The sequence below is a fragment of the Terrapene carolina genome, unplaced genomic scaffold, assembly GCF_002925995.2.
Source record: "Terrapene carolina triunguis isolate 2854851 unplaced genomic scaffold, T_m_triunguis-2.0 Scaffold227, whole genome shotgun sequence".
NCBI classification, from domain to species: Eukaryota; Metazoa; Chordata; order Testudines; family Emydidae; genus Terrapene; species Terrapene triunguis.
In genome coordinates, this window is record NW_020664578.1 from 2,523,808 (window position 1) to 2,548,674 (window position 24,867).

Genomic DNA, 24,867 nt, shown 5'->3' on the forward strand with positions numbered 1-24,867 from the left:
TGGCACTGGAGGCTGTAGGGGGGCACTGAGGTGCGGGAGCTGGGGGCTCTGTGGGTTTGGGGGAGCAGGGGGTGGGCAAGAGGGCTGGGGGTGCAGAAAATCCCTGTGTGGGTTCGTAATGGGGGAGCTATGGTGGGAAGAGGGGCTGAGGGGGGTAGGAGGGAAATGGGGGGCAGAGTGAGAGGGGTTTGAGGGGGCTGAGGTGTAGGAGCAGGGAAGCCCTGGAAGGTGGGATGGGTTCAGGGGAGCCCTGATGGGGGCAGGACAAGGGGTTCTTAGGAGGAGCCATAGGATCTTGGGGGAGGCCGTCATGTGGGAATTCACGGAGGGGAGTTTTCAAGGGAGTACCAAGTGGGCGACCCGAGTGGGACAGGCAGGGAGCAGGCAGAGGGTCTGGGGGGGTCATGGAGGAAGGCACTGGATCAAGATGGAGATACAGAAGCTTGGAGGAAGGGGCACAGGGTTTGGGGGTTTGTGTGGGAGAGCAGGGATGTGGCTATTGAAGAAAGCAAAGGAGCTTTAGGTATTTGGGGGGGGCAGAGGACCCTGGGGGTTCAATTGTGGAGTGGGGCGCTGAAGGAGGGGGAATAACAGGAGGCCTGGGGGGAAGTGCAAGAAGGAGGCAGAGAGCTAAGAAGCAGGGGGATTCAGCCCTGAAGGGGTACGGAGAAGAGTGTGGCATCAGAGAGCCAAGGGAATACTAGGGAACAAAGAGGGGAGCTGCTGGGTCAGAAGGGGATATAGAGCAATGCGGAGTGGAGCAGCAGGAGAGGGCAGAGTTGCCATGGGGGGAAAGGGGCATGGCTCCAGGAAGTCCCTTGCCCAGAGCCATGGAGGCGTGGGAAGAGGGGGGCACAGAGTTGGAGGCGGCTGTGTTTGTAGCCCAGTAGTTCTGCACCAGCACTCACAGCTGGAGGGGGTTTTGTCTCCCTCCACTTTCTTTTCTCTTTCTTGTTTTTAGGAGTCAGAGTGTAACCACCTTTGCCCACCAGACTGTGGAATATGAAATTGCCCCTGGTAACTAATTCCAAAGCTGATTTCTGTCCTCACTGGCGTGTAATATTTTTTCCCCACAGGCTAGAGTGCAGCCCTTAGCTGGCTAAAGTGGCCTCCGAGTCCTTCCCCCACCCCGTGCTGGGAATAGCAAGAGTTTAGGAACTGGCACCTTTTTGGCAGCCACAGCGGGGATATAATTCTCTGGAGCTCGTGTTCCTCTGTAATCTTTCCAGTAGTGACCCATCCTGTTCTGATATTCATGTAGGGCCGGGAGCAAAACTCCCTACGACTTTAATATGAGCAGGACTGGGTTCCTATCTTAATAAGCACCAAAGTGTTAAAATGTTCATGGAAAAACTGGACCCAAGAATTGTAATCAGAAAGAGTTGCAATTCGGCAGAATTCCTATTGCGAAGAAGCAGTGACTTCTTTTTGTAAAGTTTACCAAAGTTCCAGGAGCGATGACCGTGATAAGCTAGACAAAAGTCCCACATCTGCGGACTTGGAGAAATGGCATGTCTTAACATAGGTCTCGATCCTGCATCGATTTATGCACATGCCTAACTTTATGCATATGAGCAGTGTCACTGGGACTCAATGGGCCTCCTCGCGTGTGAAGTTAAGCACATGCATAAGTCTGCAGGATCGGGGTCATAGTTAGCAAACTCTTAAAGAGCATATACAGAGCGTGAGGTCGGATAGATACAGCAGAGGGTGGAATTTCTCTGGCATCTTCCACTATACTCTCTCTCTCTGCAAAGAAATTGCTGCAGAGAAATCATATTATAAGAGTAGATGTAGCTGAGCACATGGGTTTACATTCTCTGAGGCTTGGCCCACCTCTGAGATTCTCTTATGGTCTCCCAGGCTTCAGACTTTCCTGTGCAGCCTGGCATTATTCATGGCTCTCTGCAGTTTATTTTTAAATCTGTGCTCTCTTCCGGCAACTGAATTCCTTTGTCCATCTCCCTTACCCCCCTTTCTGGCTTCCTAGCTAGGGGTTAGTCTAAGATTTTTACCATCTGTGTTTCATTGTAAAGAAAGAGGAGCCAACTGAAAGCAAAATGATTGCTCCCTATGTCTGGAGAGGGCTTGGACACCTTCCGTTATTTAAATGACCAGTGATGACTCCTCTGGAAAGAGAAATGTTGTACAGTGTTCAACAATTGTTCGTTCAGGCTATTCAGCGTGGACTCAAGTGTGATGTGGCTCATTCACTCAGTAAGCCTTTGGGTGCCCTCTGGGAGCTCTTGATTGTGATCACTTGTGGCAATGAGAGAGTCTTTCCGCTCCCGTGCTACATTGTGTGAGCAGTAATTGGAGACGCTTCAGGTGTCGATCAGAGTCCACAATGGTGGCGACACAGCCATCTACGAGTACAGATGTATTTTAAAAATAAATGTGGTGCTGGTGAACCAAGCTCCACTAATCTCCCAGGAAATTAATGGGCTCAGTTCTCAGGACTTGGAGGGGAGCCACTTCTAGGGGTGATGGGTGCTGTTCGGTCTCCATGAACTAATCAACCTTTGCGGGTCTCTGAGATTGTCACGAAGGATGGCTGTCTTTGCAAGATGGGTTTATAATGCACCTATATCCATAACATAATCTTTTTTTGTGTTAAAAGGTATTTAAAAGGGACACTGTCAAAGTTTACAGCCTTCAAATTAAAATCTTCCTGATAAATATATATAGTACAGTTTTCCTATTTCTGAAAAGCGTTCTCAGTTCTCAAAAAAACCCAACGGTTATAGTAATATTAAAAAATTATTCTTCTCTCGAATAGCCAGCCAAGAAAGGTGATAGATAAATTCCATGCAATATACTATGTGTGTTTTTTTTTCACTTGAGACCCTAACTAGTGGTGCTGTCTGTTCTGCATCAGAGATCACGTGGCACTTTTCATAGTGGTAGAGAGTTTGCCCTGTCTTTCTTAGCCAAAATTTCTCCTCCCTCCTCTTGTCCTGGGAAGTGAAACAGCTGGCATGCTGCTCTCTAGAGATGGTGGTGGATAGTGGTCCTCGTATATATGGCTTGTAAACGGCTTCGGGATCTTTTGGCATGTAAGATGCAATAGAGCCTAATAAACTCAACTCTGCATGCTTGCTCTTTCTTGTCAGTCTGTGAGATATTGAAATAGACAAGAAGCCTGGTCTGGGAATCCCCAGGAAAAAGAAATATGGGATGGGTCCAATTTTTACCTCTTAAAATAGGAGTATGGAGAGCAGTAGAAATGTGGCCATATAAGAGAGCATTTTATTACCTCTAATTTTCTTGATGCGTGAAGCATCGGGAACAAGAAAATTTAGAAAATGTTGGCCCTTAGAAGCAAAGTGTATTGGCTGCAGCATTGGTTTTTTTCAAATGAATACATTGGATTGGGCTCCATTTGGCTTGCAAATCAACCCAAGTACACAATATTCTTGGTTTGTGTACCAAAAGAGAGAGCGAGAGATACACGGGTACGCTTGTTTTTTATTGGGAGAATGCGCACTTTCTTGCTTTTGTAGAGTAACAGAATCCTAACCTTTTCCTTCTGCCCCCTAGTGTCCCATGGCAGTCAGATGATAAAGCACAGAGGAGAAGGCCTGTCTGTGAAATTGAAAGTCTATGCAGCCTTAAACCCTTCAATAAAATGTAACTAATTTGAGAACAATTCTACTATTGTTGAATCTGTTTCATTTGGTTTCCTGAAGTGAACTGGATACTTGGTGGTGGTGAAACTCTGTATTCTCTTTCTTATTTAAAATGGAGAATGTTTAAGGTGATTAGGTTTCAGGTTCAACCCTGTGGAACAGATAAATGTCCAGTATCCAAACATTCTGGAAGCTGTCAGCATCTTAAAGGTAAACATACCTTTTAGTTTAATCATTGGCACGTCTTCTGAGACTGCTAACAAAGTAGTAGCATTCTTTTTATAATGTAGACATGCATCAGCTACGACTGGGCCAGAGATCCACTAACTTATTTTTATCGGCCAGCCATCAGATGGCAAGCTTTGGTGATTTACTGATTTGGAGATGAAAGGCTATTTGTTCTTCGTCCCTTATTACAACAGTATGTGTGTTTAATAAACAAAGCATTCTAAATATAAATGGGTTTGATTCTTGACTGGTTCTGGTTTCTAATTTTTTACTTGTGTGACTGGAAGGATTTTTTTTACATAACCACCAGCCTCCCACAGCATCCGGTGCCATCCCATGAGTGTTTTTCTTTATGCTCTTGTGAGTAGCAAAGTAATCCTGAAAGTCCTGTTTTGTATCAGAGAGGAACAATGGTCTTGTGGCTAAACTAGTTGACTGAGACTGAAGATTTGGGTTCAGTTCTGGCTCCACCCCTGTCTTTCTTTGTGACCTTGGGCAGGTCACTGTGCGTCCATTCCCTGTCTGCAAAATGGGAATAATACTTTCTCCTCTTCTGTGTGTCATGTCTATTTAGACTGTAAGTCTGTATGGCACAGACCGTTTCTTACTATGTATCTGTGCAGTGTTGAGCATAGAGGGGCCTGATCTGGGATGGGTCATTTAGGTGCTACTGCAGTATACATAAATGATACGCATTTCCCAGGTACGTTTATAGTTGGTGCACACACAAACTTTGAGCCTGGCTGCGTAGTGAGTGCAGCAAGGAGTAGCCGTGCATAAGAGAGTTCAGAAAATGGAAGGTTTTAATGTGTTTTTTGGTAAAGTGCAAAAAATAATTAGTGTAGGTCAACCAAATAATCCTTAGCACTAGTGCACATCATAGATTTCTGACTGCTTTACACAGGTGAGTAAAGAAAACTCTGTTTGACAGGTGGAGAAGCTGAGAGTATAGCTACACTGCAAGTGAAAGTGTGGTGGTAGCCCGGGTAGGCGTACCTGCACTAGCTAGCATGGTAAGTCATAGCGTAGATGTGGTGGCATGGGCTATCAACCCGAGCACAAACCCACTGGGGAGCCTGCTAACACATTCTGGTTGCTAGCCCATACCGCCACCAGTAGAGTAGATCTACATTCGAGCTGCAGCTGTAATTTCCAGCTCAGGGAGATGTACACGTGCTAGGTTTGATTGAGCTTGTGCGCTAAAAATAGCAATGTAGGCATGGGCAGCCGCTTGAGCCAGCCCCCGGAGTACATACCTACAGTCTCAGACTGGTCTCAGAAGCTACCCTGCAGGTTTTAGCACCCTAGCTCGTGTGTGTACATCTACCTGAGCTGGAAACTATGCCTCCAGCTGCAGTGCAGACGTACCTGTAGTACAGTCACACCTTCACTTGCAGTGCTGACATACCCTGAGGCACAGAATAGCCCAAGGGCACAGCAAGTTAATAGAGGAGCTAGGGCTAGATCCCACCTGCCTTAGGCTGGTACTCTGTCCTGTGGACAGACTCTCCCATGGAAACAATGTGACGTGGTGAAACACCTTGGCGCAGCTGAACAAAGGTAGACAGGAGGAAGATATCTCCAGACTGATAAACGGGTGCCGGTATTAAGGTCACACACGGGGCCTTCAAGCCCATAGTGAACTGGGAGCCATTCTGAATGATCGATTTGGGAAAAAATAGGGGCAGTTGTCTCATATGGGGTTCTACTTTTGTGCAACCACTTTTTTTTCCATGGGAAATGACACGTATTTTTTGTTATCTCTTGAGCTCGAAGATCTAGTAGCTCCCACTCGTTTGGGTGGAATAGCAAGCATGACTTCTTAAAAACGAGACTGAGGACAAGGCAATCAAAAAGTATATTTGTGCATTAATTTGACGTGCAGTTTCATTTATGGCAATACCTCAAACGTATGAATGTGGTGCCGTATGTCTTGTTAGTGTTAAGTGCCTTTAATGATGATGCCACCCTGCTGCTTTGTGGAGCTCTTGCTGAGATGTGGGCTGAATCTACTGGCTCCATTTGTGAGAATTATTGGTGACATATGATGCAGTGAAGAGAAAATTAGAAAGCTTTTTTAATAAGACAGTTATTTAATTCCTGCCTTGGTGTGGCGTTGATACTTGATGCATGCTTTTTCTTCGACTATTTCTTTTAGTTATGTTAACTCCAAACGTCTCTGACTAATCAGTCATCTGTTAAATCTGTTCCAGATTTGGTACCCCGTATGCCGACCTAACGGAATACTGGGCAGTATAATGCAAGCCCATAGTTTATATATTGGAAGCAAAGCGGGGAGTTCCAGAATTTAAAAACAGTTAATAACCTAGCTATTTAGTTTATGGGCCAGAGTCTCATTTACAACAAGGCTCTTTTATACTACGCTGGTAATGTAAAAGAGTCTTCAAGTGAGAATAATTTCACCTGCTTTAAGACCCCTTTTCGCTACCAGAGTGGTGTAAAAGGGCCTTTATGTAAATGAGAATCTGGCCCGAAGTGCTCGTGTTGTTTAGCCATCCCTTGGCATGGCAGAACCCCCTCCCCCCTAAAACAACAACATTGTGCTAGTGCAAAAGTGAAATTGCCTAGAAACTGGAACTGACCATTTAGTTCCAATGTCCAAGTTGAGAAAAATGCAAAGAGGTAAAAGTAAATTAGATGTTTACGGCTCGTTCACCTGTACATAGATAATCACGCAGGTAATGGGATTTGTAATTTGACAGTGTCTCTTTTAAGGTCTCTGCCACTTTCATCTAGTGAATTTGTAGCTTGTGTTTGGACTGTATTTGGAATTAGCAATGTTAACGTTGTTTTCTGTTTTCTTGCAGCACATGGTTATGAGCTTTAGGGTATCAGAACTGCAGGTTCTCTTGGGTTTTGCTGGCAGGAACAAGAGTGGAAGGAAACACGAGTTACTCACAAAGGCATTACAGCTGCTCAAATCTGGCTGCAGCCCGGCTGTTCAGATGAAAATTAAGGAGCTGTACCGGAGAAGGTTCCCGAGGAAGATCTTAACCCCTTCAGACTTATCCATGCTCCATATTCAGACAGGGCAACTGCCCTCCGCCACTGCACTGACGCAGGGCAGCACAGTGTGTCATTTGCCCTATGATAACAGTTCGGCAGCTTCTACAGTGCCAACGGCTATGTTGCCTCCGGTACCTATGCTGGGACCCAAACATGAGACCGATGTTCAGCACTTATCCCCGCCCATTCATCCGGTCCATCCGGATGTCAAAATGAAGAGGCTGCCCTTCTACGACGTTTATGATGAGCTGATTAAACCCACCACATTAGGTATGTGAATAAATTAGCTTTGCTTCTCTTTTCTACAGGACACTATTACTCAAAGGTTACTGGCTTGACAGCCCTTGAAACTGAAAGCTTCCGGTTATTCACAGACTGGGCATAGCATGGGCAATGAGGGCTAGTTTCCCAGACTGCTTTGCAAGGGCACATCAGCCTTGATTTTGAAGGACTCCATCTGTGGGTGAGGGCGGGAGTCCGATCTCCATGGCCCAGTCAGTCCTGGGCATCTCTGCTGAGCTTGGCTATGGTGTGTTTTGTGGTAGAGACACCTGTGAACAAATAACCTTAGCTAGTTCTTGTCCAACCAAAAAAATCATCATCTTGGCATTTCTGTACGACGCATAGTCCAGTGGGGCCTTGATCCTTGACTCAGTCCTGAGGTAGTACTGCAATTGAAATAACCACTGGACTGAGATCTCGTTTTTAATTGGCTGCCGAAGAGGTTTAGTTGCTCTTGTGGTTTTCTGGATTCAGACTAAGGATATAGTGAAAAGCCTGATATCTTCTTACCAATCCCTTCAGCCAACCAGTCTCCTGCATCTCTTAAGTGGATAATGACCAGTATACGTTTTTTATTTATTTTTATTTTGGCCATCTGTATCCGATAGAGCCAGTTTGTGAACTTTGCCGGGCTCAGACTGAGTTCTTCATTACAGTCTAAAAATCACCCTCTTTTAGAATGACTATACTGCCTGTGAGTGATCTATGATATTTCAGCATTCGGACTACGAAGCCGAGAGAAGGAATACCTGCTTAGTATGGGATGGATTCTCAGAACAATATCTTGAGTGCCAGGTGTGTTAACATCAATACCTTGCAAAAATGACAAAGTAAAATAAAAATCGAACAGTCTCTTGGGTAGCACCTTTAGAATTCCATGGCACCTTCAGGCCTAATTCTGCGTCACTAGACTTCAAACTTGTTGGCTGGTTCTTGATTTTTTTCTCCCTTGTTAGGATTATGGTTAACTCAATGAAAGTTAAGAGAAATGAATTGAAAATCAGCAATAAAACACCAATAAATGAAAAAGTGTTTTATTATGATAGTGCTTAGAAGTCCCGACTGGGATCAGGGCCATGTTGCGTTCCAACAGTGGACAAACATGAAGTAAGAGACAGGCTCTTCCAGGCAGGAACTTACTGTCTAAATAGATGAGACAGACAAAGGACAGGAGGGAAAGTGAAGGCATGGAGATTCTGAAGGTGAATAGAAATGGAGGACTAGGGGAAGAGATTCCTTTACGCCACGTGGAACTCGGAGGCCCATTCCATCTATGCTTGGCTGGCACGTTAGCAGTACCCCTTTGATAGGTGCCGCATATCTGACATGGTACCACTTGATTAGTCATGTGGGGGGGGGGGGGGAAGTAAGAGTTCAACACGTACAAATGAGCTGGAACAGTCTCTTTCTCTTTGCCAGTGGTGGGGTGACCACAGTCAGGGTAATTCTGTGGCAGTCTAACTTCAAGACCTTGCAAGCCCTCCTTATAAGTGTAAGGGTGCCAGTAAAAACAACAGTTGGGGGATGGCGCCCAGCTTTTCCCTACAAACCCCTTTGACCCTGGGATGTCTGTTCCTGGCCCCGCCTCTGATTAGCTGGGAGACATTAGATAAGTTGCATATTTGTTTCCCGAAGTGCTAGCCATTTTCCATGCATAACAAAGATACGTTATCTGTTGGAAAGAACTCTCGCTCCTCCCATCTGTAAACTGGGGGGAGGGATGGCTGTGTGTCTTCGTTGATATCTTTAGGATGCTCGAGCTAATGCTCACTGAAATCTATGGAAAGATCCCCATTGACTTCATGGGGTGCGGATCAGGCCCAGGAAGAGTCTAATTGCCCGTTTTGAAGCTGTAAGTTGTGCGACCTGTCCTGTTAACTAAGGTCACGTGTTGACGGCACAGCCTGGCCTGACCCGGCTTACACCGTTGAAGTGATTGTAGTTTGGATTCGGGTGTGGGTTTTTTCCCCACATAAATGTGGTAGTGTTTGCTGCAGGGGAGATAGGTATGTCTGGCTTCATTATTCCTGCTCTTGGCACAGCAAGATCTCATCAACTTGACGCTTGTTTTTTTTTAAGTATATTTTCTTGACTTTGGCTCCATTATCCCTCCCAGGCACCCTGTGATTTCCTTAAATGGGATGCTCACTCAACATTGCTCTGTGCCAAAATAATCCGCCTCCTCCCCCCGGATAAGCCTTCTTACTCAAATATTGATATTTGAATTAAAAATAAACTTTCTGTATGACTGAGGGGCGGGGGGCGTCTCACACTCATTGCACACACCAGGGGCGGCTTTTTCCTTCCGTTCCCTCCCATGGGCTCCCTGTGTGAACCCTCCCATCCCCCTCCATTTCAGGGATTCGCTGCAACCCCCGCCCTCATGCCAGGAGCTCTGTGCGAGTCCCGTTTCCCACTCTGCCACATGTCGGGGTTCACAATTTGTCCCTCCAGGCCAGGGGTTCTGTGTGGCCCCCCCAAGCCAGGGTCTCCCATTCTCCTCCAGGTCTCCCTCCCCCAGACCTTTTTCTCCCATTCTCCCCACCCTGTATGCTGGGGCTCTGTGCTCCCTCATTCCTTCCTTCGCCTCCATGGCAGGGGCTCTGTGTGTTTCTCCCATTCCCCCTCTGCCACATGCTGGGGGAGGTCTGTATGCCCCCATGCCCCCTCCCCATGTTACTGTCCCACATTCTGCTCCCCCCGCATACCAGGAGCTCTGTGTACCCTCCCCGTTCCCTCCTCTGCCAAATGTCCCCTTGCCCCTCTCCTCCCATACCAGGGTCCCACGTTCTTCACCTCCACTAGGGCTTGTGCCCCCTTTCCCCTATGCCGGGTGCTCTTTGTGGCTCCCCTTTCCCTTCCACCAATCTAATTACATTTTTTTTCCGTCTGGGAGGTAAGTCATTCAGGGTGTCAGCGTTTTACAAATGTTTTGGGACCCCGGGCTGAGCTGAGATGGGGGTCGGCGGGGTCAGGCTGGAAGGTGTTAATGGCTTCCATCAACCCGTTTTTTTGATCTGTAGACAATTAGGGAGGCCGCTGAAGCGGCTGAGTGTGATAGCCAGATGCAAGGGGCTCAGTGTCCTCCCCCCCCCCCCACTTCCCTCTTTCTGATTTCTGTTCTCCCCAAAATCAATAGAGTTCTGCCCTGTGATACCTAGAACATTTCAATCAATTCCAAAATTCTGGGAATATGGCATTGAAAAGTTATTGCGTTACCGGCAGAGAATTGCCATCAAGTTGAATGTAAGACCTCGATTTGCTTGGCCCGTTCCGAAACATGTGTAGTGCCATACAGGCATGTTCTCTGCTCCAGTGAGTTGATGTGACTTATTTCTAGAGTATCATGAAACTTCTTGATGCTTTAAACAAATAAACCCTGCGCCAAGGAGCTTACAGTAAAAAACAAATCAGTTTTCTGAATTCTGGTATCTAGCAAATATGACTGCCACCCCGAAAATTAGCTGCTTCTTTCTTCTAAACTAAAAATGTTTGCAAAGTTTTGTGTATTTTTATGTAGGGGACTTACTTCCTGCTTTAAGTGGAAACCTCAGTGCAACTTCAGCTGGGTAGCTTGACGGGCACTTTCATAATAAGGTCAGGAAGGGAAGAGTTGTGATAAGAAGAGGGGAGTGATTGAAGAAGTAGGCTTTCAGGAGAGAGTTGAAAGAGGAAGATGGTGGATGAAGTCGCTGAGAGCATCTTGGATATAGGGGACAGCATGATAGAAGGCACAAAACAGGAGGAATAAGGCAAGAGGATTGAAAGAATGTAGGAAGGGACAGCTTTGTGATTAAGGCATAGGCCTAAAGAATCTGGAGAGTTGTGTTCTGCTCCAGGACGAGTTACTTTGCCTCTCTTTGCATGCTGGAGATAATCTTGACCAGGGCTTAAACTCAACCGGAGTTGTCTGGAGCAGCGCTTGAGTAAATATTTTCAACCCCCCTGTAGTTTTTATAGCATGTTGAGGGTTCCGGGAAATACTCTAAGAAATTAAGCCCTGATATTGACATACCCTCCAGGGGTATTGTGAAGATGAATTCATTCTTGTTTGTGCTCAGATACTAAGGTGATGAATGCTCTGGTAACACTTATAAATAATGAAGAGATGAGACCAGAGATATAGGTGGGGTGAAACTAGTAAGAAAGGCAGTGAGAAGGGTTTTAGCAATGGGGCCATGAGGAAGAGATGGATTTTGGTGATATTGACAGAGGAGGAAGAAGAAAGGAGATTCAGTGAGGGACTGGAGAAAGGCCTTAAAGATGACGCCGGGATTGTCAGAGAGGCTAGCGAGGTTCCGAGCTGGGACAGAAGAAGAGTCCGAATGCAGCTCTGGCCAGGACAACGGATGCTCAGGCAGTCAGCATTCCTGCCCTGAAGACCTGAGTCTGTGTTGTGTGGCATGGCAGTAAAAAGGCATGGAGATTTTGTTGATGAGATGGGAATAGAAGCCACAGAGTCAAGTCAGAAGGACTCCTAGTTCATTCATTCCTCTTTCCGTGTGCGGAGGTTGCCACTGAGGGTGCCGATTGTGACAATTTTGTGATAACAAATGTCTGCAAATTGTGTGGCCCGGTGGGCCTGGAAAGCTGCTTTGCGTAACAAAGTTTGAGCACCTCTGTGTTATAGGATGGCTCTGAACTGAGCAGTTGTATTGGAGAGAAAAGGAGTGATAGGGAGACAGACAGTGGTGAAATTCATGGACCTTGGCCTAGGTCCTGCTATCACCAAGTTTAGCGGTTTTGCCAGACTTCAGCAGGAGCAGGGCCTTGATCTTGCTCCAGGACTGAGGAGTGGAAGGCTAGGATAGAAAGCGTTAAGACAAGGTCAAAAACCTCTCCAAAGAGCTCGAGTTTGTGCTGCCAGGGCAGTTAGCCTGTTTTTGGCGGCTGGCACAAGTTCTGGCAGGTCATCTGCAGAGGAAAGTTTCTGTATTTCAGACCTCACATTCTTCACATTCTTGAACTTCAGGAAATTGGAGAAGCAAGCTCCTAGCCCTACTGTGGATTCCTCTCTTGCAAAATATAGAGTGGGATTAACTGTGTTCTTGGGGAGCCAGGGATGAGGGTGGTGGTGTGCCTAGGAACGTGGTCAGTCCTTTTTTGGTGCGTGTTGCAGTATGTACTAACATCTGCCACTATTCAGTACGGCAGATTTGACATAACTATCTTGAATTTATGTAATGCCTCTCCTCCTAAATGTGATACCAGCGCTCTTTACAAATCTGTCTGATACCGTGCCAGTGAAACCACCTCTTGGTTGGAATAAACAAACAGTCCAGCTTCCCCACACAAGCAAAAGCAGTGCATGGTGGATGTACGTGGCGTTGATTTGTCCTGATCCAGAGGGATGCTGTTCATCTGGGATGACTCCATTGTGGGATAAACCTAGAGCGAGTGCAGCAGAGTGCTTTGTGTTTGAAATGCCTACAAGATCTGCTGTCTTGTAGGTTACCTGAGCTTATGTTCTGCTCCTGGTTTATTTTAGAAGCACAAAGTTTGCATTACTGGTGGTCTGCTACACTGAAAGCAACTTTTTTTTAAAAAAAGGCAAATTCCTCACTAGGATAGATTAAATGAAAATACCTGCACTACATCAGAAGTGATATCTCCCCTTGAAGTCAGTAGAGTTTAATTCTCAGGAGGACCATGCTTATCCGTGAAATTTGCCTCCATGTCGGTAACTGCTGTGTAAAGTACTTGATTCACCCCCTACGTATGTTTCTCCTTGTGTTTTGTATTTTAGGTAAGTGCACAGCTGTTTTTGTATTTTAGATTTATTTAGGACCTTGTCTGTGCCTTTATGCCTGGGGAAGATAAGGAAAAGGTCTATTTCTTATTAGGGGAGTGTGCTCCTACTATAATTACAATAATGACTATAATTTCCAGGGTAGTTAATGACCTCTGGGATTGCCTAGCTGTGTCTTGGCCCATAGACTCCTCCAACCTGATCACTAACTCCCAGGAAGTGCCATGCACCTTGGTCATTACTGCTTAGTCACGAAGTTGTGGTTAAAATATTAGATCAGGGAATTGGGAGGCGAGGGCTCCCGGATTCTATTTTCAGCTCTGCCACTGACTGACTGACTCTGGGTAGGCCGCTTTGCCTCTCTGTGCCTCAGTTTCCTCATCTTTAAAATGCTGGTGACAGTACTGTGCTACCTTTCATGGGCAATGTTGCTTGGTGTTTGTGATGTTCTTTGAGAGCCCCTGACTGGAAGGCATGTTAGAAGTGCACGGATTTAAGAATAATTGGTGAGGTGTGGACTACAATCCTTGTTTGTGCACAACTACCATTGAAGTCCATGGGAGTTATGACTAAGGACTGCTCTGTATTTATACTGCATGCGATGTGTTCTTACGTAATCGTAGATCAGCTTACATGTGGAAAGGGAGGGAGATTGTTTTTTTTAGAACACCTTGCTGACGACCAACCATCCTTCCAGGAGCAGAGAGAGCTCTGCCTTGCGTTCAAGATAATGTTTACCTCCTACTTTTGTTCTCCAGCAGCATCTACGAACAGCCAGCGGTTTGAAGAGGCGCACTTCACCTTTGCGCTAACACCTCAGCAAGTTCAACAGATTCTCACCTCTAGGTAAGCAAATGGCTGGCTGTTCAGGCTCTGTCTGCCCAATGTGCGCTGCATATGGCTTTTATGCAGGTTTTTCACTTGGCCTCTAATAGTATGCCAGGTCAGAGGAGGGGAGTGGGAAGGAAAAATTTGGCAAGAGGTTTGGTGGCTGAGACTAACAAAGACAAGGAGGTCAGGGGACGTGGGAAAGGGAGCTTGTGCCCCTGAGCACTTTCACTGCAATAACTGGGAATAAAATACCTGGGCCAGATCCTCAGCTGGTGTAAATTGCGTCGCTGCCTTGACCTCGGTGGTGCTATCCTGAAGAGCTGACTCCAAGTCTGTATAATGGGATTGACTTTGTGTACATATCGGAGTTAATGTAGCAACCGGATAAAAACGTATAAAACTGGCCTCCAGATCATGTTTGCATTGCCGGTACTCTAGCTGGCTTGCTTGATCCCTTTTAGCACATGAAACAGCTAAGCACTAGGAGGGGAATGGATTGGATGATCGAATAAGTCTCTCCTGATTTATTTACTTCCTCTTCTTTCTCCACCGTGTGTCTGTTCCCTCTCTTCCATTCAGCAATATTTTGCTGTACGCCCCTGTTTGGGGATTTTGGCTGCTAGCGAGAACAGAGTGACCAAAAGCAGAAAGTAGCTTTTACAACTCATGGGCACTTGTTTTATTAGTACTAAAAGATATATTATTATATCATGGTTAATGAGATGTTTATAATGATGTAACTATCATTGTGCCTAGTAAGCAATGCCAGCCATTTAAGAGATCTTTTTCTGTTGCAGAGATATCTTACCAGGTGCCAAATGTGACTACACTGTACAGGTACAATTAAGGTAAGAGGTAGAACATTTGTATGTCATCTTGATCTGAAAAGTGAATGACCAAAACCCTTTTCTTTGAGCTGCTGTTTTGGCTGTAACATCATAATTTTGGGGAATCAGGCCTTAGCATTCAGCGATTTGGATTTGCATATCTCAAAGCTCGACGAATTCTGAAACTTTAGGTGCTGTATTGAGATGAAGATCTTTAGATCAGCCTGGCTCGTCCTGAGAAGAGGCAGCCAGGGTCAGACACTGAACCCGGCAGAGTCATCGTGAGAATCCAGGAGACTGAGTGCATCCTCTCTCTGCTTTTCCTCCTTAATGTTCCACGCTGCAGCCGGCTGGCAAAATCGTCATGGACTGCCATGGGAGTTCTGCCTGATGACGATCCACTCCTGCTCTTTTTAACCAGCGTTTATGTTTCTATAGAACTGATCTGCACCTTTTTCTTTTCCTTTTTTAAACACTTTTTAAAAGGTTTTTTCTTTTTAAAGGGTCACTATTAAAAGTGCAGCAAGAAGCAAAACACGTAGCTTACCTTAAAACTTGCAATATTCTGTTCACAACTCCTCCATACTGTTTCTAAACTATTTTGCCTTTTTGTAAAGTGCCTATTATTTTAAATATCCCAAAGTGCTTCACGAGCTATACTTTGGAAATTGCAGCAGCCAGCTGTGGCGTGTTGACCCTGCATTAGCAAGCTAGTGAGCGACGTCCCTCCGATTAGAGGCTTTCTAACCTTCTTTTTCCTGCTCTGTTTGCTCCATTCTTGTACATAAACAGTACTGTGAAACATACTGGCCTCTTGCTGTCTGAAATGAGTTAGGGAGAAAGACTCTTGTAAATTTCACCTGTGTGACTGAGACAAGCATTGTATGTTGGTGGGTAGAAACTTCACCTGTATTTAACTCACCAGAGCTGGATTATTTATTTATTTTGGCCTACCAGTCTCAACCAGCACCCCTTTCATATTTTTTAGGGGTACAATATCTTCCATTAATGTCGAGAAAGAAGCCTTTGTACAACCTCTGTGGTGTTTGAATGCTTCTCTTTTGCTACAGAGAGAACTGTTGCCTTTAGTTGGCAAACTTTAATGTTGGAGTTAGGAATGAGAATTGTATCATAGGAGCCCCATCTGGGCCCAACGTTCTCAGACATGCCTCACCTTGAAAACTCCCCATGCCTCAGTACACGAGAGAAGTCTAACCCCTATTTTATGCTTCTCTTTGTCTGGACTGCAGTGGGATAGGTTAGAAAACAACCGGCACAGATTCTGACATGCTAGTGCCAAGGATCTGCATCAGTGTGACACGCCAGGGCTTGTCCTAACAAAAAGCAGACCAGTGTCGTGTTTGACTCAAGACTGTGGCAAGTCTCTGGTTTCAATGTGGGGTGTGGTCTCTCTTTGGCAGTGCAGCCTAATTTGAAACCAAATAAAATGCATGATCATCTGATTAAATGGGATTAGAATTTGAATGCGATCCCATTCTGGGTTTCTCTTGCTGACATCTTTATGCCTGTTGAAGGCAATTGTAAGATATTACGTGGTGCTAGATGAGCATTGAAAAAAATGTAAGGGCTGGCCTACACTGGGAATTTACATCAGCATAGCTATGTCTCTTGGGGGTTTGAAAAATACACACCCCTGAGAGCAGAGGGTTGGACTAGATTACCTCCTGAGGTCCCTTCCAACCCTGATATTCTATGATTATGCCGACGTAACCTCCATGTAGACATTGCTAGGTCGATGGAAGAATTCTTCGTCAGCCTAGCTACCTCCTCTCCGGAAGGTGGATTACCCACATTGATAGGAGAACCCCTCCCATGGGCATAGGTAGTGTCTACACTGCAGCACTACAGTGACGCAATTGCAGTGGTTTAAGTGTAGACGCACCCTAAGTAATAACTCATCTCTCCTCCTGCTGCAAGCTTTACATTCAGATAAATGTAATTCCGTTTTAGTTCCTCAGAGGGTTGTAAATTATTTTTAAATGACTTTAAATTCTGTTTCCGAGTAGCAGCTGTGTTCGTCTGTATCAGCAAAGCTTATGCTCAAATAAATTTGTTAGTCTCTAAGGTGCCACAAGTACTCCTGTTCTTTTTTAAAAAATTCTGTCGCTCCTTTCCCCCGGAAGCGCCGGGTAATTTATAGATGCTGCACCATTGAAGAGCACTCCTCTCTGGGATGGAGGGCAGCAACCATATGGCACCAAGCATGCTTCTGAACAGCTGGTTATGTGGGAATTTTAACTGTGAGAACAAGGCAAATTCAACTTTCACTCTTACCAAAGTAGCAGACAGGGCATCATCCAAAATATCCCCCCCACATGGGAAACTGAATGGAGCTCAGTTTATCTGCCATGGAAGGCTGACAGGCTTAAGACAACATGCCTTGACTTTGAACTTGTGGTTCTGGGGAGTTTCGTTTTTTCAGACCAGATCACTGATCGCCCCCACCTAGGACATGCATGGTGCACACTAGTAATTGGTTTTAGTTGCTGTCCTCTATGGAACTTGCATTTGGAACCAATAGATGTTCTGCGTGGCGTGTGTAGAATATATTTGTTGTATGTGTGACATTTTTGTGTACTCACATGTATTCCAGACATTGATATGTTTGGCTTGAAAAATGTTCTCTCTCTAAAGAAAAGTTTTAGCTGCCATTTTGTGTGAATATCACCACTCATTTGTCAGTTTCTCCCTCCTGCTTCTTAGGTTTTGCTTGTGTGAAACCAGCTGTCCCCAAGAAGATTATTTCCCTCCTAATTTATTTGTCAAGGTCAATGGAAAACTCTGCCCTCTGCCTGTGAGTAAATCTCGTTCCTTGCTTATGGGGGGAGGGGGGGCAAATTCTGCCCTCAAGTATGCAACCACAACTCCCGCAAAGCTTTGTGGGAGCTATGCATATATATCAGAGATTCAAAGTTGGCTCTAAGAACTGAATGGTGCCATTAGGATGTCATACTGATCTTGTTACATGCTGGTGAACTGGTTTAGAAGGAATAACTTACCCAAACTTTTGCCTGTTCCTCTAATTGAACACTAAGCTACTTGGTTATAACTTGTACTGTGAAGGCAGAAGTGCCAGAATAGCATAAGAGAAGTTGATCCTGCAGTAATTCAACTGGACCCAAAATGAGAATTAACAGAATTCTCACTTGAGAACTTGAACTGCTTATGAGATTTCTGGCCTACTTCAATAGATCCAAGTGGGGATGATAAGCACTGGGGCCAGGATTCTCAGAGGGGGTGGTGTTTAAGCTCCCATCTTTAGATGCCTTAAATGGGTCTGATTTTCAGAAAGCCCAGAATCACTCGCTTTCTGAAAATCAGGCTCCGTTAAGGAGTTTCAGGTTTGTCCCATTAAACCTTTGGCTGTTCCTCTGAACCGAGCCTTTCTGAGGTTAGTCTGTCACCACCTTAATATCCCAGTTTGTTGACCTCCATTAATATTATGGCTCGGAAGTGGCCTCTTCATAATTAAGTTTGAGTCCTTATAAAGCTTTATTTTAGTACCCTTATTATTCTGGGCTTGGAAAACTCCTTTGGCCTGGAAGTTGCCAGATTCCCCCCGCTGCAGTGCTGAAGGTCCAGGGTTCAAAGCCCTCTTGATGATGTAGAATAGGGGAATTTGGTTTTATTTTTCCTCTTAAAAAAACAAAACAAAACAAAACCAAAAAAACCCCAAAAGCTAGGAAATTACATACAAAAAACTCTGTTAAAAGATTATTTCAGTTTCAAAACCAAGCATTTGAAAGGAATGAAATGCTGCCTTTACCGTCACCTGTGCAACCTTCAGCTTCCTATGCCGAGACCAGAAACACCTCTTTTTTGTCCAAAATAAATAACCTTGCAGAGAGCCTGCAAGAAAGCTGCAGCCAGAACTGTTTGCTTAAAAGAAAACACTTTGTGCACGTCAGTATTGGAGGAGGGCTTGGAGTTGGTTGTGAAATTAAAACGGATCGTAGACTATGAAACTGACTCCAATTCCATTTTGTATTGGCTGTGGTTAAAATTCCATTGGTTTGCCTCCAGGGTTCTGATTGTTCAGGTGTTGCGCAGGTGGGGTGGGGGGGCCTCAGGATAAAGCCAGCTATAAAAGAGTAGGGTTTGCAATGTGTCATACAGGGCATTGACCCTATCAGGAAACTTGGTTGATCTTAAATAGCTTCCTTGCCTTTGCAGGGCTATCTGCCGCCCACTAAAAATGGTGTGGAGCCAAAACGACCGAGCCGTCCCATCAATATCACTCCTTTGGTGCGGCTTTCGGCAACTGTTCCCAATACGATCGTCGTGAATTGGTCCTCCGAGTTTGGCAGGGTAAGTGACGTGAAGCACAGCAGGCGCTGAGCCTTTTTAAGGCAAAGGATTTCTCCTGGGCAAGTAGAACCTGTGGCCTCCTAAGTCTTCATAATTGTCATTGTGCTGCACACCATAGCAACGCAGAACTGCATGGTGACTGCAGGGAGAGAGCGCTGGACCTCCTGCTCTGAAAGCATGGACTCCTACTACTTAAGCTAAGAGAGAATCTCCATTAGCTATTAGCAGCAGAAGGCTTATGACCCACAGATCAGCCATTCTGATTACATCCAATAGAGGGTAGTAGTGTGGCACCATGATAAATGTGGGAATTTTGGTAGTATATGTATTATCCCTGTGTATACCTCAGTTTCCTTCTGGTCTTTGCATTTCTATACACTGAGTGTAAAGGGAGGGGATGAGGTGTTTGACTCACGCAGCAGCCTGGCTGGAGACCAGTGTCATTGACCAACTGAATAAAGTCTACACATGTGAACAAAGGATCCTTAGAGACAATGCAAACCCCAACGGCCAGGACAGTCACATCTTGTAACCAACAGCCGAGAAGAAGGAGATTTCCCTCTACCTCTCCGCAGGGAAGCAGAGCAAAGGTCCCAGGCTGGGGAACAAAGTGGAAAGGTGTCAGGTGGCTGGGGTAAGAGCAGAGTTAGGGTTCTGACCTGGGACTTCACTAAAAGGTTCAGCTAGGTTGATCTAATTTTTAAGTGTTGACCAGGTCTAAGAGAGAGAGAGAGAGAGTCAGGATGGATTCTACAGGAGCTTGGCTGGGTGAAGTCCTGGCATTGGCCAGTCTGAACTTTTGCTTCTCTGCTAACCGCAGGACTTTGCGATTCTGTAGGCCGGGTGACTAATAAACTGTTACCTTGTTTTGAAAAGGCTCCCTGGTGTCACTGCAATAACTTCCTGAGAGCATGGCACCCTGAAGGGGTCGCGCAAGTCTCCCACAGGAGTCTGGCTTGGCTGGACTGGCTGCAGGGAGCCCCAGAGAGACACAGGGGGTGCTGGCACCCAAAGGCCCAGTTTTGGAGTCATGGAAGCCACAGGCCTGCCCCTGTAGAATTATGGATCCTTGGGGTCCGGCACACTAAAGGGGTCACACACAAGAGACTGGTTACAGGCTGGGGCATAGGCCAGACACTCGATCCATGGCAGCTGGTGGGAGAAGGGCAGATTCTGAATGCCAACAGGAGTAGTTTGCAATAAGTGACGTGCAGCAGTAAAAACAAGGTTAGTCAAAGAAAACAGCAGAAAATAGCGTATAGCCACCTCCCTAAGAAGAACATCACAGAGCTGTGCAGGGAGAGAGGTAAGCACTGGCAAGTTAAACAAGGCACAGCTGATTGCGGGGCAGGACGAGGAGGCCAGGAGCAGAGGTCCAGACCTGGGCGGGAGTCTGAGGATGGCAGAGGCGGTAGCCACAGCTTCTGCAGCGGCAGCTGGACATATGCAGGGCTCAGTTCCCCAGCACTGGAGTTGGAGTGGCAGAAGCTAGAGCTGGTCGCAAAAAGGCTCTGGATGGAGGAACTGAGGTTAGAGATGGAGGTCCAGTTACCCGGGCCGGTGCTACCATTAAGGCGAACTAGGCGGTTGCCTGAGGTGCCAAGATTTGGGGGCGCCAAAAAGCGGTGCCCCCAATTTTTTTTTTACAGCTTTCCTCCCCGAGCGCGTGGTCGCCGCTCCACTTCTCCCACCTCCCAGGCTTGCGGCGCCCATCAGTTGTTTGGCGCCGCAAGCCTGGGAGGAAAATTAGAGTGGGGGCGGTGTGCTCGGGGAGGAGGCAGAGCAGAGGTGAGCTGGGGTGGGGAGCTGCTGCATGGCTCCCTGGGGGGGGGGGGCCGGGGGGGAGGGGGGGGGGCGCAAGGTGGAAGTTTCGCCTAGGGCGCGAAACTTCCTTGCACCGGCCCTGCCAGTTACTAGAGGATTGTGAAACAGGATGTGGAAAAGCGGCTGAATGAAAGTCAAAAAGGAACAGTAAGTGGGGAGAGACTGTAGGATGCCCGCCCTGCAGGGGGTATAGGTGCTAAATTATTGGTCCCATTCCAGGAAGTGGTGGGGGGAAGAGATGTCTACTTCCCCACCTTTGAGAAAGTTTGTGAGTTGAACCAAACTCCCCCTGCAGACTGGCTGCATAGTGTCACTCCCTTACTGGGTCCCCAAATCACTGAGGCATATAGCCAAGTGGACTGGACGGACGCTGGGAACTATGAACCGTTCAAGAGAGCCTTATTGCATGTGTTTGACTTAACACCTGAGGCCTACGAGAAAAGGTTTCGGGGTGTGTAAAAGAACAAGGAGGTGATGTACATGGAGGTTGGCACCTTGATAGGCAATTGTTCCCACAGTGGGGTAAAGAGGCCACTCTGGAATCTTTGTATGAGGAGTTTAGAGCAATTGTGTGAAATGTGTCCCCTGGAGCTTGTGGGTGGTTAGCGGATTGGACACCTAGAATTCACGTAGTGTGGGCCGGTTGGCAGATCAATTTGTAGACAGTAGGCCCAGCTACCAAAGGGGAGTGCCTAAAGCATGGGTCCCCTTGTGGAGGCTCCCCAAAAGTTGGATTTCATTAACTCCAAAGGGGGTCAGGGGAAGGACAGCTGGTCCCAGTAGACCCCTGCCAACGATCCCAAAGACCTGAGGTGCAACTCCTGAAAAGGAGCCAGGCCTCCCCCTGCAGGGCTAGTGTGGGAGCGCACAAGAATTTTTTGTGGAAAGGCCTGTACAGACATTTGTGTGGGCCTGTACAGACATTAAGGAAGGTGTTATACAGGTACAAAGTGTCACTAGTAGTTGTTAAAAATCCCTTTTTACAGCACTGTACAGTTACTCCAGCCTTTGCAAACAGAGACGAGCCCTCTTCCCCAGCAGTTTGCTTTGCAGGCTAGAAGGCCTAACATCAGTCTTTCTGTCAATAGAACTACTCTCTGTCAGTTTACCTGGTGAAACAGCTGACTTCAGTCACACTGCTACAGAAGCTAAGAGCCAAGGGCATTCGGAACCCAGACCACTCCCGGGCCCTGAGTGAGTAGCTGCTGCTTTAAGTTTTTTAACTGTTTGTTACACGATCTCTAGCTGAATAGGTCTGAATCCTACCACAGCAAACTAGGGAAGCCCCAATTCCCATATGCCCTCTTGCAAACACACATACGCATAAGGTTACACATACAACCAGTCCCATTTTTATGAAAAGCATGAACTGCCGTCGAAAACAAAGATACCTGAGTTGTGAGTAGAGGGAAGGGGGTTAAACTGCGTGGCTGCTGGTAACATCATGTAAAAATTCACAAGGCTGCCCTCCTCCTTTCAAGCTCTCCTTAAAAACCCCTCTGTGCTGGGATGTCTGTCCAACACTTAACAATGATTAGGCAGCTGGTGGTTGTGCTTGGTGTTTAGTGCACTAATCGTAGGCTGGCTCACCGGTAGCGTGTTCCCTTTGTCTGTCGTTTCCGCCGGTTGTTTCCTCTTCAAGGTAGGTTGTAAGATCTTTTTTTGTTATATGCCCAAGGGAGCCCTGATTGGGGCCTGTAGGGTCTAATACAATAGAAATGATGTGTTTGCTGCCATAAACACTTCCTAGATAGCTAACTTCATACTATAAGATATATAATCTTAAAAATATCACTAACACTTTTAATAGACCTGAGAAACTTCTTTCCTTTCAGTCAAAGAAAAATTAACAGCTGATCCCGACAGCGAGATAGCGACAACGAGCTTACGGGTTTCTCTCATGTGTCCGGTGGGTTCTATACGAGTTCTCTATGCGTCAACATCCACTTGGTGTTTGCTCAAAAATGTCATGCGGGAACAGCAAAACTAATGCTGCTGTTCCGGTTTTATAAAAGGTTCTCCTCCTTGGGAGTCTTTTTATTAAACCAGCCCCTTTTCCCCATGCGTAAAAGTTGGCTGGAAATGCTGATCCAAACTTTTCAGCGTATACACCCATATGTATATAGTATTTTCTGGGCATAGCCTAAACTGGGTGATACTGACTAAGGCAGTGTAAAGTTTTCCACTTTCACCAGTTAGTATGTATGTGTGGGGTGGGAGATCCAAGGAGGTTCAGCTTTCCCATCCATGGTGAAGCCTTAGTTGATGCTACATCACATACCCCTCCTGGGCACGTTCAGTGAAAGGGCCAGAATAGGAAAAAATGGGACTTGTTGGTTTCTACTGGTGCCCCGTGGAAGCACTTTGTATCAAACCGTGTTAATTTCTCCTTTCTCTGTCTTCCAGCTGGGTAAGATGAGGCTAATAGTACCCTGCCGAGCCATTACCTGTACCCACCTCCAGTGCTTTGACGCGGCGCTCTACCTTCAGATGAACGAGAAGAAACCTACATGGACCTGCCCTGTGTGTGATAAGAAAGCCCCCTATGATAGCCTGATCATTGATGGGTAAGCCGAGTAGGTTTCTGGGTCCAAGACCAGCCTGGAAACTCTTTTTAGGCTAATCCCTTAATGTTGGTATGTACAGACAGTCCCTGCCTTGAACCACTTAGTCTAACACTCCCAGTCATTCCACATAGAGCAGCCTGACTCCTGGTCAGTACTGGCCTGAGCTGGACTTGGAAATGTAATTCTCTATATTTCATTTACCAGTCCCCGGAGCCCATCATGTCTGTACCATGAGCCCCCCTCATGTCTGTACCATCAACACCCAAGCGTTCAGGGCCAGGCAGGCTCCCTCAGAGGTGCGGGTCTTTTCATGGATGGCTTTTTTCAGCTTATGCTCTTGCTCAATTGTGTGACAGGTTGTTCATGGAAATCCTCAACTCGTGCACGGACTGTGATGAGATCCAGTTCATGGAAGATGGCTCCTGGTGTCCCATGAAGCCCAAGAAAGAAAACCAGGAGGTGTGCCCGACATCTACGTACAATGGGATTGAGGGTACGGGAGCTACGGGCACCATCTCTTTAAAAATGTCTTGCTTTTCCATAGCACCTTTCTCTGGAAGGGTCCAAAGCATTTCAGATACTTGAAATACGATCTGTATATGCGGGTCGCTGCACCACTGAAGTGCAGCCAAGAAACACGGCAGGTGTTTAACAGGGCACCGCAGTGCTACATAACCGCTTACGATGGGAAAGGAAGAAGAATCCCATGTCCAGTTGAAACTGCAGAGGGTAATTCTAGGTAGGCTGAAATTTAGCTAGGACACCAGTGTTAATACTCTGTTATAAAAAGGGATGACACTTTTACTATGAGGCTTAATGCTATTTGAGATCCTCGGATGGAAGATGCTATAGAAGTGCAATGCTTTGCCTTCAGCTACCTTGGCTAACTGCAGCTTCTTGCTTTCCCTCTCTCTGCAGCCAGCTCCCTTTATGCCGTGGGCTCCGACGGAAAGCACTCCTTGGAGAGCAAAAAGCAAGTGGAGGTCATCGACCTCACGCTGGACAGCTCATCAGATGAAGAGGAGCCTCCTATCAAGAAACAGTGCCCTGTCTCCACTGTGGCTATCCCGTCAGCAGTAGGGCCCAAGGAGTAGGACACGTCTTATAAACCCTTTCTGGGTTTTCCTCTTTGCTCTCTTTCCTGCATGCTGCAGATGTCACAGTAACAAGGAGAGGCAGCTTGTCCCATTCATAGAAAATGTATTGGACCAGGCCAGTGGTCTCGGTAGTCCTGTGTCCTGTCTCTAGAAGTCTATACAGGACGCTTGGGGAAAGCAAACTCTCCACCCTCGCAGTAATACACATTGCCAGTTGTATTGATACCATAGTATAAGGGGGTGGGAGGCACATCTCAGCTTGACCCTGGGCCATGATCAGAGCGTTCCCTGAAGCATGGGGATCGATAACCTGTGTCACTGTCTTAGATACTGCTTTCCTTTATGTGACTCCTTTTTCTAATTCACAAAGTGTGACGTCTCACTAACTCGGTGTAGCCCTCATTGTATTTGAGTTTCACGATCGCTTCGTGTTGAACTGGTGCCCGCTCAGGTATAGCAGAGTGTCTGGGGAATTGT

General features: G+C 46.4%; 1 protein-coding gene across 8 annotated transcripts in view; it reads left to right on the plus strand.

The window, feature by feature from the left end:
- PIAS3 (protein inhibitor of activated STAT 3) overlaps nucleotides 1-24,867 on the plus strand; it is a 36,965-nt gene that overhangs the window by 3,734 nt on the left and 8,364 nt on the right. Inside the window, exons 1-13 of one of the 8 annotated variants that reach the window (XM_026656294.2) lie at nucleotides 799-1,017; nucleotides 2,037-2,217; nucleotides 3,541-3,630; nucleotides 6,686-7,154; nucleotides 13,674-13,761; nucleotides 14,544-14,594; nucleotides 17,298-17,388; nucleotides 18,768-18,902; nucleotides 21,815-21,920; nucleotides 22,562-22,635; nucleotides 23,133-23,293; nucleotides 23,650-23,786; nucleotides 24,212-24,383. In XM_026656294.2, coding sequence (XP_026512079.1) covers nucleotides 6,689-7,154; nucleotides 13,674-13,761; nucleotides 14,544-14,594; nucleotides 17,298-17,388; nucleotides 18,768-18,902; nucleotides 21,815-21,920; nucleotides 22,562-22,635; nucleotides 23,133-23,293; nucleotides 23,650-23,786; nucleotides 24,212-24,383 — 1,481 coding nt within the window. In that variant the 5' untranslated portion in view covers nucleotides 799-1,017; nucleotides 2,037-2,217; nucleotides 3,541-3,630; nucleotides 6,686-6,688. Of the gene's footprint in view, nucleotides 1-798; nucleotides 1,018-2,036; nucleotides 2,218-3,540; nucleotides 3,631-6,685; nucleotides 7,155-13,673; nucleotides 13,762-14,543; nucleotides 14,595-17,297; nucleotides 17,389-18,767; nucleotides 18,903-21,814; nucleotides 21,921-22,561; nucleotides 22,636-23,132; nucleotides 23,294-23,649; nucleotides 23,787-24,211; nucleotides 24,384-24,867 lie in introns of those variants that run through there. The other 7 variants (XM_026656291.2, XM_026656292.2, XM_026656295.2 and 4 more) reach the window with 7 other exon arrangements.